We start from the raw sequence: 12978 nt of genomic DNA, 5'->3' as shown, positions 1-12978 counted from the left end.
ATGCACATATAAATGAATTAATAAATTTATAAATAAGAAATGTATTTATTTATTTATTTATTAATTTCTATGTGCATTTATTTATATATTTATTAATTTCAACATTCATTTATTTATTCATTTATATATTTATACATTTGTGTGTATTTATTTATACTTATGTCATTTTTGGTCCTCCATAGTTTACTTGTTTAAAGAACAATTTGACCTGATTTTCAGTGTTTGTGACTCTCAGATTAGGTGAAGTTTGAGTTCATGTTAAATTAAAAAGTTACGTCCACTGTTTTGAACGCTGTTTACCGCTGAACTCATGCACAGGGCTCTCGCACAGGACTTTCGCACAGGGCTCTTGCATGGGGCCCTCACACAGGACTCTCGCACGGGGCTCTAACACAGGGTGCTCGCACAGGGCTCTCGCACGGGGCTCTAACACAGGGTGCTCGCACAGGGCTCTCGCACGGGGCTCTAACACAGGGCTCTCGCACAGGACTCTCGCACGGGGCTCTAACACAGGGTGCTCGCACAGGGCTCTCGCACGGGGCTCTAACACAGGGTGCTCGCACAGGGCTCTCGCACAGGGCTCTCGCACAGGACTCTCGCACGGGGCTCTAACACAGGGTGCTCGCACAGGGCTCTCGCACAGGACTCTCGCACGGGGCTCTAACACAGGGTGCTCGCACAGGGCTCTCGCACAGGGCTCTCGCACAGGACTCTCGCACGGGGCTCTAACACAGGGTGCTCGCACAGGACTCTCGCACAGGGCTCTCGCACAGGACTCTCGCACGGGGCTCTAACACAGGGTGCTCGCACAGGACTCTCGCACAGGACTCTCGCACAGGACTCTCGCACGGGACTCTCGCACGGGGCTCTAACACAGGGTGCTCGCACAGGGCTCTCGCACAGGACTCTCGGACAGGACTCTCGCACGGGACTCTCGCACGGGGCTCTAACACAGGGTGCTCGCACAGGGCTCTCGCACAGGACTCTCGGACAGGACTCTCGCACGGGGCTCTAACACAGGGTGCTCGCACAGGGTGCTCGCACAGGACTCATGCACAGGGCTCTCGCACAGGACTCATGCACAGGGCTCTCGCTACAAGGGAGATGTTTCTGATAAAGTGTCTGGGGGCGTGTCTGTGTGTTTATATCTGTCTGTGTTTACAGACGGGTCAGACGGTCGGGGGAATCAGTGGCAGCACTGTCGGCGGCGCCCCTAGTGGTGGTCAGCGTGAGACGCAGGGTCTGGGTCACGCGGAGGACGCCGCTGAACACGAGCACATGAAGGCGGTACTGAAGGACAGCCTGCAGAGCGGCAGCACTGAGACCAGTGTGTTACCAGGGTTACGCACACGTTCACGAGTACGGCCGAGCAGAGGTGAGGAACTCACCAGAAGTTATGGTCACATGACCTGCTTCTAAACAATTCCCAAATATTCCATGATTCCAAATGTGTGTGTGTGTGTGTGATGTCACAGGTCGTACTGCTTGGGCAGCAGCGAATGAGGACGCTCCTGGAGTGACCGATGATGGAGCCGATGAGATCATGGAGCGAATTGTGCGATCGGCCACTCAGAGTCCACGTGACCGAACACAGCCACGTGAACGCCGGCGCTCCCGTGCAAACCGCAAATCACGTACGTAACCGGGGACTGCTACTGTTCTCAAACACAGACAGACAGATAGACAGACAGACAGACAGACAGACAGTAAGACAGATAGATAGATCGTATAATACTGAATCTCTCTCTCTCTCTCAGTGAGGAGGACACTGAATAACGGATTGACTCCAGAAGAAGCTCAGGCTCTGGGGTTGGAGGCTTCAGAGATGCAGGTGTGAAGATCCACCACCCCCGTCTCCACCTTCTCCACCCACACCTTCAGCTCCACCTTAATCCCCACAGCGAACTGGATTCTCCTCACATCCAGACTGTTCTCAGATCTGTACTGTTCAGATCCAGACTGATGGTGTAGGTGTTCTCAGTAGGTGATGGTGTAGGTGTTCTCAGCACTGCTGCTTTAATAGCAGCTTTAGCTTCTTCAGATCTGGGTGGAGCTCCTGTTACAGTGCAGGTGTTCTTCATGACCAGCAGGTGTAGCTGTTCTCACACTGTTCCATGATCCAGCGCTTCAGCAGCAGCAGCATGTTTAGATCTGCTAATGATCAGAAATCTGATTTAAACCTGTAACTGTAGTAATGTTATTCTATTTATTACTATTATAGTAATTCTCTTAAAGAGTCTCTCTAAAAGTAATGGAACTGTGAGGGAGATCTATTTATTCCTGCCTGACTGAAAATATTTGTGTTTGATATGAAAAGTTTGATATGAGACAAAAGATCAACATTTCAGCTTTTATTTTCATCTGGATCTGAAACACAGTTCAGAAGATTCAGCTCCAGTCTGAACCCAAACAGAGAGAAAGATTTGGAACATAGAAAAGAGACACTGGACTCTCAGGTGTGTCCTGATAAATTAACTATTCAAACAGGAAACAGCTCTGAAGTAACCAGAACAACTGAATGAAGAATCTTTTCATATCAAACACAATCGTTTTCAGTCTCCAGCAGAAAGAAAGATATAAAGAGATGTAGGTGGAGGAGTAGGTAGAGATGTCTCTGGAGATGTAGCTGAGATGTAGGTAGAGGTTTAGGTGGGGATGTATGGAGATATTAATGAGATGTAGGTGATGTTTCTGGAGATTTAGGTGGAGATGTTGCTACAGACAAAGATGAGATCTAGGTGGAGATTTAGTTGGAGATGTAGGTGGAGATTTAGTTGGAGATGTAGGTGGAGATGCAGGTGGAGGTTTAGGTGGAGATGTAGATCTTTTTAGAGAGTAAATTCAGGTCCAGAAAGTGAAAATCTGGGGCGGATCTTCTGGATGTGGATTTATCTCTGATTTATTCTAATTAGAAGGTGAGGTCATCACCACTGTTACTGATTGGTCACTCTGTCACTGACAAGCACAGGCTCCACCCACTAGCGTTGTGTCACTACGTTCTCATACTCAGGAGAACCAGCATGTGCCTCACTGGCAGATCAGTGTTTAGTGATGGAACGTTACTGTCGGAACCCTAAGAACCAATAGAATCGCGGTTCTGTTTAAATAACCTGATTCTGTTTTTATTCACAGCATCATCTTCCTGTATTAACCAATCAAATCAGAGTGCCTTTATTCTGCACTGTTCTAGCTCTAATCGGTTCTAGCTGTAACTGGTTCTAGCTGTATCTGGTTCTAGCTGTATCTGGTTCTAGCTGTAAATGGTTCTAGCTGTAACTGGTTCTAGCTCTAATCGGTTCTAGCTGTAACTGGTTCTAGCTGTATCTGGTTCTAGCTGTATCTGGTTCTAGCTGTAAATGGTTCTAGCTGTATCTGGTTCTAGCTGTAACTGGTTCTAGCTGTATCTGGTTCTAGCTGTAAATGGTTCTAGCTCTAACTGGTTTTAAGTCTAATCAGTTCTAGCTCTAATCAGTTCTAGCTTTAACTGGTTCTAGCTCTAACTGGTTCTAACTTTAATCGGTTTTAGCTCTAATCGGTTCTAGCTCTAATCGGTTCTAGCTCTATTCAATTCTAGCTGTAACTGGTTCTAGCTGTAACTGGTTCTAACTTTAATCGGAACTAGCTCTAATCGGTTTTAGCTCTAATTGGTTCTAGCTCTAATGGGTTCTAGCTCTATTCAATTCTAGCTGTAACTGGTTCTAGCTGTAACTGGTTCTAGCTCTAACTGGTTCTAACTTTAATCGGAACTAGCTCTAATCGGTTCTAGCTCTAATCAGTTCTAGCTTTAACTGGTTCTAGCTCTAACTGGTTCTAACTTTAATCGGTTCTAGCTCTAATGGGTTCTAGCTCTATTCAATTCTAGCTGTAACTGGTTCTAGCTGTAACTGTTTCTAGCTCTAATCAGTTCTAGCTGTAATTGGTTCTAGCTCTAATCGGTTCTAGCTCTAATCGGTTCTAGCTGTAATTGGTTCTAGCTCTAATCGGTTTTAGCTGTAATCGGTTCTAGCTCTAATGGGTTCTAGCTCCAATCAGTTCTAGGTGTTACCTGGTTCTAGCTCTAACTGCTTCTAGCTCTAATGGGTTCTAGCCGGGTTCTGTCAGGCTGTGTTTTTTGTGTATTGTGATGTCACTCTGGGGGGGGCTGATCTACGGTCCTGAGCACCTTATCGTTTTTCAGAATATTTATGATAAAATGAGAATTTTTATTTGTAAATGAACAAAAGCAAGATTTCTATATTTTAATGATTATTCTAATGTTTAAAATTCTAATGGGGTATAAATTTCATCTGAGAAAAGTATAAAATATAATAATTCAGTTTTGTTGTGTTTTATTGTGTTTGTATAAAGTGTGTAAATTCTGTGTTTTGTTGTGTAGAAATGATTAGAAATAAAAGTTTATTATTTACTGAACTGAAACTGTAGATCGGTGGGTGGAGAAGTGCATGGTGAAGTTCTGGTGTTTGGATGTTTGATGCTGAACAGTTTGCAGTGTTGCATTCTGGGACGTAAAGAATCCTGCAGTAAAAGTGTTTTCACACTCGGTCACTCTGTTTCTTCATTTACACCAATTTTCACACTGTGTTCACCAGCTGAGCTCCTCGATCCAGAACCTGCAGCAGAACCAACAGATCTTTACTGTCGACCAAAAAAACAGCTTTACAGCCCCAACCTGACCAATCACGGATCAGCGCCGGCTCCGGAGAAACGACCTGAATCTGTAAAAAATCCACATCAAAATTAGTAAACCAAACTGTTCTGAACTCAACGGTTTTACCAGTTCTGAGGAGTTTCTCATCTAAAACCAGTTTAAAACATCCCATAATAACCTGGGGGAGGAACACGAGCTACAGGGCGAAGATCAAATAGCTTCAGATGTTCCAATATTTTACATTCAAACAGCAGAGAAACTTTATTAATATGTTTATCATCCAGTCTCACCCGTGATCATCACATCAAACCATTTCAGATCAGATTAATAATCAGATTTACAGTGTTTATAGATTGTAAATAGAATCATTAACTGAAGGTCCAGTTGGTATAGAGGTGAAGGCTGAGTTTAATGCTGAGATTAATGCTGTATCATGCTGATGTTCAGTGATTCTGATTTGATAAGCAGTTATAACTGAGATAAGCCAATCAACTGGTGAAAGATTACACCAAAGTGCAAACAGTGATCTGGTTAATGTTTCACTAGAGAGCTGCAGGATTTAGTCACAAGCTTTTATTTTTATGGGTCAGAAGTATCTCTATGGAGTGAATTTTGTGCCAAAAGTTTTACACAAAAAAAATAAATCCGCAATCAAAATGTTAGGAATCAAAAGCAAAAATTATATGTTACAAATTCAAAAGAGAAAAAATATATAGCAAATATATGTTTTTAAATATACTTGGTTATTTTATTATCCTTTGCAGTTATTTGAAAATTATTTCAGTTTGGTCTTTGCTTTTATTTATGTGTTTTTGTGAATTTTCTGTGGATTTTTTGGGGATTTTTCTGTTAAAGACTTTTGCTTCTGGAATCCCTCTTTTGCTTCTGCTTCAGTTTTTTGCTTCTGAGTTTTGGCACAGTTTTCACGGGTGGGCGGGGCTTAGAAGAAGGGGTTCCCCTTGAATCTCCATTGGTCAGCTGGTTCTGGACTGGCGGGTTCCCTGAACCGTCTGAGACTGACCACGCCCCCAAACACCCCGCCAGCTTCAAGCGTCCTTCCAAAAACGGAGTGAACAGCAGCTTCCAGCAAACAGCAACAGCAGCAGATACTTTTACAATTAAATATTATACAAACGTTATGTTTAATGTTATATTATTCTCTGTTTCACTCCATTTAAAAGCTCACATTAGCGAGATGTGCTAAATATTCACGCGCAAATTATGATAGTTACCTAGTCAATGAGCTAGTGAGTTAGCTAGTTACCTAATCAGTGAACTAGTCAGTTATCTTAGTCAATGAGCTAGTGAGTTAGCTAATTACCTACTCAGTGAGCTAGTGAGCAACCTAGCCAGCAAACTAGTGAGTTATCTAGCCAGTGAACTAGTGAGTTAGTTACCTACTCAGTGAGCTAATGAGTTAGCAGGTTACTTACTCAGTGAGCAAGTGAGTTACCTAGTCAGTGAACCAGTGAGTTACCTAGTAAGTGTGCTACTGAGTTAGCTACTTACCTACTCAATGAGCTAATGAATTAGAATGCTACCTAGTCAGAGAACTAGTGAGTTACATAGTCAGAGAACTAGTGAGTTACCTACTCAGTGAACTAGTGAGTTACCTAGTCAGAGAACTAGTGAGTTACCTAGTCAGAGAACTAGTGAGTTACATAGTCAGTGAACTAGTGAGTTACCTAGTCAGAGAACTAGTGAGTTACCTAGTCAGAGAACTAGTGAGTTACATAGTCAGTGAACTAGTGAGTTACCTAGTCAGAGAACTAGTGAGTTACCTAGTCAGAGAACTAGTGAGTTACCTAGTCAGAGAACTAGTGAGTTACATAGTCAGAGAACTAGTGAGTTACCTAGTCAGAGAACTAGTGAGTTACCTAGTCAGTGAACTAGTGAGTTACCTAGTCAGAGAACTAGTGAGTTACCTACTCAGTGAACTAGTGAGTTACCTACTCAGTGAACTAGTGAGTTACCTAGTCAGAGAACTAGTGAGTTACCTAGTCAGAGAACTAGTGAGTTACATAGTCAGAGAACTAGTGAGTTACCTAGTCAGAGAACTAGTGAGTTACCTAGTCAGTGAACTAGTGAGTTACCTAGTCAGAGAACTAGTGAGTTACCTAGTCAGAGAACTAGTGAGTTACCTAGTCAGAGAACTAGTGAGTTAGCTAGTCAGTGAACTAGTGAGTTACCTAGTCAGTGAACTAGTGAGTTAGCTAGTCAGTGAACTAGTGAGTTACCTAGTCAGAGAACTAGTGAGTTAGCTAGTCAGTGAACTAGTGAGTTACCTAGTCAGAGAACTAGTGAGTTAGCTAGTCAGAGAACTAGTGAGTTAGCTAGTCAGTGAACTAGTGAGTTACCTAGTCAGTGAACTAGTGAGTTAGCTAGTCAGTGAACTAGTGAGTTAGCTAGTCAGTGAACTAGTGAGTTAGCTAGTCAGTGAACTAGTGAGTTACCTACTCAGTGAGCTAGTGAGTTACCTAGTGAGTGAACTAGTGAGTTACCTACTTAGTGAACTAGTAAGAGTTATCTAGTCATTGAGCTAGTGAGTTAGGTAGTTACCTACTTTCAGCATGAATATTTAGCACTCTCGCTAATGTGACTTGTGAACATAACGTTTGTATAATATTTAATTGTAAAAGTATCTGCTGCTGTTTGCTGGAAGCTGCTGTTCACTCCGTGTTTGGAAGGACGCTTGAAGCTGGCGGGGTGTTTGGGGGCGTGGTCAGTCTCAGAGGAGGGTTCAGGGAACCCGTCAGTCCAGAACTAGATGACCAATGGAGATTCAAGGGGAACCCCTTCTTCTAAGCCCCGCCCACCCGTGAAAACTGTGCCAAAACTCAGAAGCAAAAAACTGAAGCAGAAGCAAAAGAGAGATTCCAGAAGCAAAAGTCTTTAACAGAAAAATCCAAAAAATCCACAGAAAATTCACAAAAACACATAAATAAAAGCAAAGACCAAACTGAAATAATTTTCAAATAACTGCAAAGGATAATAAAATAACCAAGTATATTTAAAAACATATATTTGCTTTATATTTTTTCTCTTTTGAATTTGTAACATACAATTTTTGCTTTTGATTCCAAACATTTTGATTGCGGATTTTATTTTTTTGTGTAAAACTTTTGGCACAAAATTCACTCCATATATCTCTACCTCCACTCAAATGATTTATTCTACAGTTCTGAACGTTCTAAACGTCTTAAAACCAAAAGCTATTAAAGGGAAAAAGGAGTGAAATTTAATTTATATATATATAAACAATAAATAAATAATAAAACAATATATATATGGGCATAGAATTACCCGTGCAAAGAATTTTTACACCTAATCACTGATTTTACCCTAAATAAAGGACAGTAATCACTGAAGCTCTTTACTGATCTTTACATCCAGGAGGAACGTCTGGCCACAGCTGTTCTGAAGAGCCGGTAATTCAGTGTATTAATGGTGAAAGGTTAAATATTACTGTGGGAATGACTCAGCATCATTCAGTCTCTCAGAACTTTAGAACTTTAAATCCAGAACTTAGAACAGAAACACGTCCAGTTCCTGAAGGAACTACAGAAACTAATAATGATAAAGATCAGAGTTATTGATCAGATCTGGGGTGAGATATCGATCTGTTTCTGATGGGACTGTGAGGAGGAGCGCTGGTGTTTCTGAGGTATCTGAGCTCCAGCAGGAGGCGCTGTTCACTCCGCATATAATCAGAGGCTGAGGATCAGCGAGGAAATCAGTTCCCGGTTCTTCTGGAGATCAGATCAGCGAGATCAGATCAGCGAGATCATTTCAAAGAGATCAGATTAGTGAGATCAGATCAGAGAGATCAGAGGGATCATGGCCGAGGACATGCTGCTGTTCTGGGCCTCCGGCTCTCCGCCCTGCTGGCGGGTGATGATCGCGCTGGAGGAGAAAAACCTGCAGGGCTACAAAAACAAACTGCTCTCCTTCGACAAACAGGAGCACAAGAACCCGGAGGTCCTGCAGATCAACCCCAGAGGACAGGTAACTACTGACCCATACTACTGACCCACACACTACTGACCCATACTACTGACCCACACACTACTGACCCACACACTACTGACCCACACACTACTGACCCATACTACTGACCACACACTACTGACCCACACACTACTGACCCACACACTACTGACCCATACTACTGACCACACACTACTGACCCACACACTACTGACCCATACTACTGACCACACACTACTGACCCACACACTACTGACCCACACACTACTGACCCACACACTACTGACCCATACTACTGACCACACACTACTGACCCACACACTACTGACCACACACTACTGACCCACACACTACTGACCACACACTACTGACCCATACTACTGACCCACACACTACTGACCCACACACTACTGACCCACACACTACTGACCCATACTACTGACCACACACTACTGACCCACACACTACTGACCACACACTACTGACCCACACACTACTGACCCACACACTACTGACCCACACACTACTGACCACACACTACTTACCACACACTACTGACCCACACACTACTGACCACACACTACTGACCCACACACTACTGACCCATACTACTGACCCACACACTACTGACCCACACACTACTGACCACACACTACTGACCACACACTACTGACCCACACAGTTTTTAATCCAGTTTAATCTAATGATGAATTTGTTTATAATCCTGTTTTTTAGATTCCTACGTTTAAGCACGGGGACGTGGTGGTGAACGAATCCATCGCCGCCTGTCTTTACCTGCAGGTGAACTTCATCACACTAATTCACTACATTATTCAGATTAATATCAGGTAAAGTGAGAGACGCTGAGGGGGCGGAGCTACAGTCTGCAGGTAGAATGAGAGGAGGAGGTGATGGATGTAGAGCTGCACAGTGTGACCAACAACTTATTTCACAGATTCTGTTGATTTTATGTTAAATCACAGTTTATTATTATTATTATTATTATTATTATTTATTTAAATTGTTTAGTTGGGTTTATATAAAGCTGTGGTTTATTCTACTGTCAAAATATTAAAGCATTAAATGAATTTTAAACGAATTGAATTGAAATGAATTTTAATTTGTCCCATAGAATTACAGGGAGGAATAAGCTGCATCTACAGAACAACTAATTTTATTGTTTATTGTGTAAAAGAACTGCAGCGTATTAAAAATATTCCCCAAATGTTTTACTTTAACATCAATTTACAATTTGAAATTCTTAAAGAGCTGCTGTTTATCTCGGTTCTCCAATAACCTAATAAACATTTCAGACCGTGTCCCAATCCTGATCTAGAACTGTGTTCCGCTCTTGATCTAGAACCGGTTTAAGTCTCAGGGAACTCAGCTGATGCCGGACAGTGAGAGTCAGCAGGCTCTGGTTCTGCAGAGGATGTTAGAAGCAGAAGCTCTTCAGAAGAAGATCTGTAAGACTACACACACACACACTACACACACTACACACACACACACACACACTACACACACACACACACACACACACACTACACACACACACACTACACACACACACACACACACTATACACACACACACACACACTATACACACACACACTATACACACACTATACACACACACACTATACACACACTATACACACACACACATACACACACACACACTATACACACACACACTATACACACACTATACACACACACACTATACACACACTATACACACACACACTATACACACACTATACACACACTATACACACACACACTACACACACACTATACACACACTATACACACACTATACACACACACACTATACACACACACTATACACACACACACTATACACACACACTATACACACACACACTATACACACACACTATACACACACACTATACACACACACACTATACACACACACTATACACACACACACTATACACACACACTATACACACACACACTATAAACACACACACTACACACACACACTATACACACACACTATACACACACACTATACACACACACTATACACACACACACTATACACACACACTATACACACACATACACACTATACACACACTATACACACACTATACACACACTATACACACACACACACTATACACACACTATACACACACACACTATACACACACTATACACACACACACTATACACACACACACACACACACTATACACACACACACACACACACTATACACACACACACACACACACACACTACACACACTATACACACACACACTATACACACACACACACACACACACACTATACACACACTATACACACACTATACACACACACACACACTACACACACTATACACACACACACTATACACACACACACACACTATACACACACACTACACTACACACACACTATACACACACTATACACACACACACACACACACACACACACTATACACACACTATACACACACACACACACACACTATACACACACACTACACTACACACACACTATACACACACTATACACACACACACACACACACACACACACACACACTATACACACACTATACACACACACACACACACACTATACACACACACTACACACACACTATACACACACTATACACACACACACACACACACACACTATACACACACACACTATACACACACACACACTATACACACACTATACACACACACACTATACACACACACTATACACACACACACACACACACACACACACTATACACACACACACACTATACACACACACACACACACACACACTATACACACACACACTATACACACACTATACACACACACACTACACACACTATACACACACACACACACTATACACACACTATACACACACACTATACACACACTATACACACACACTATACACACACTATACACACACACACTATACACACTATACACACACACTATACATACACACACACTATACACACACTATATACACACACACACACACACTATACACACACACACTATACACACACTATACACACACACACTACACACACACTACACACACACACACTATACACACACACACTATACACACACACTATATACACAGACACACTACACACACACTACACACACACTATACACACACACTATACACACACTATACACACACACTACACACACACACACTATACACACACACACTATACACACACACACTATACACACACACTATATACACAGACACACTACACACACACACACTATACACACACACACTATACACACACACACACTACATACACACACACTATACACACACTATACACACACACTATACACACACACACACTACATACACACACACTATACACACACACACACACTATACACACACACACACACTATACACACACACACACACTATACACACACACTACACACACACACACACACACACTATACACACACACACACACTACACACACACACACACACTATACACACACACTATACACACACACACTACACACACACACACACACTATACACACACACACACACACACACACTATACACACACACTATACACACACACACTATACACACACTATACACACACACTATACACACACACACACACTATACACACACACTATACACACACACACACTATACACACACTATACACACACACACACACACTATACACACACACACACACACTACACACACACACACACTATACACACACACACACTACACACACACTACACACACACTATACACACACACTATACACACACTCACTATACACACACACACACACTATACACACACACACACTATACACACACACACACTATACACACACACACTATACACACACACACTATACACACACACACTATACACACACACTATACACACACACTATACACACACACACTATACACACACACTATACACACACACACACACACTATACACACACTATACACACACTATACACACACACACTACACACACACTATACACACACACTATACACACACACACACACACACACACTATACACACACTATACACACACACACTATACACACACACTATACACACACACACACTATACACACACACTATACACACACACACTATACACACACACACACTATACACACACACTATACACACACACACACACACACACACACTATACACACACTATACACACACACACTATACACACACACACACACACACACTATACACACACTATACACACACACACT

At 42.2% G+C, this 12978-nt stretch overlaps 2 protein-coding genes across 7 annotated transcripts in view; both read left to right on the top strand.

The window, feature by feature from the left end:
- The window catches only part of fhod3a (formin homology 2 domain containing 3a), a 53034-nt gene extending 48492 nt beyond the window's left edge, over positions 1-4542 (top strand). For all 5 annotated transcript variants that reach the window (XM_049473519.1, XM_049473516.1, XM_049473517.1 and 2 more), the window contains 3 exons: positions 1165-1375; positions 1476-1634; positions 1758-4542. In XM_049473519.1, coding sequence (XP_049329476.1) covers positions 1165-1375; positions 1476-1634; positions 1758-1837 — 450 coding nt within the window. In that variant the 3' untranslated portion in view covers positions 1838-4542. The remainder of the gene's footprint in view (positions 1-1164; positions 1376-1475; positions 1635-1757) is intronic.
- A 3668-nt stretch (positions 4543-8210) lies between these two features.
- The window catches only part of gstr (glutathione S-transferase rho), a 46471-nt gene continuing 41703 nt past the window's right edge, over positions 8211-12978 (top strand). Inside the window, exons 1-3 of one of the 2 annotated variants that reach the window (XM_049473559.1) lie at positions 8323-8653; positions 9371-9436; positions 9996-10101. In XM_049473559.1, the coding sequence (XP_049329516.1) occupies positions 8486-8653; positions 9371-9436; positions 9996-10101 (340 nt within the window). In that variant the 5' untranslated portion in view covers positions 8323-8485. Of the gene's footprint in view, positions 8654-9370; positions 9437-9995; positions 10102-12978 lie in introns of both variants that reach the window. The other variant, XM_049473560.1, reaches the window with a different exon arrangement.

The sequence above is a fragment of the Astyanax mexicanus genome, unplaced genomic scaffold (assembly GCF_023375975.1).
Source record: "Astyanax mexicanus isolate ESR-SI-001 unplaced genomic scaffold, AstMex3_surface scaffold_39, whole genome shotgun sequence".
Taxonomy (NCBI): Eukaryota; Metazoa; Chordata; class Actinopteri; order Characiformes; family Acestrorhamphidae; genus Astyanax; species Astyanax mexicanus.
The sequence above is the reverse complement of the archived record's forward strand: the minus strand, read 5'-3'. Positions and strand labels throughout refer to the sequence as shown.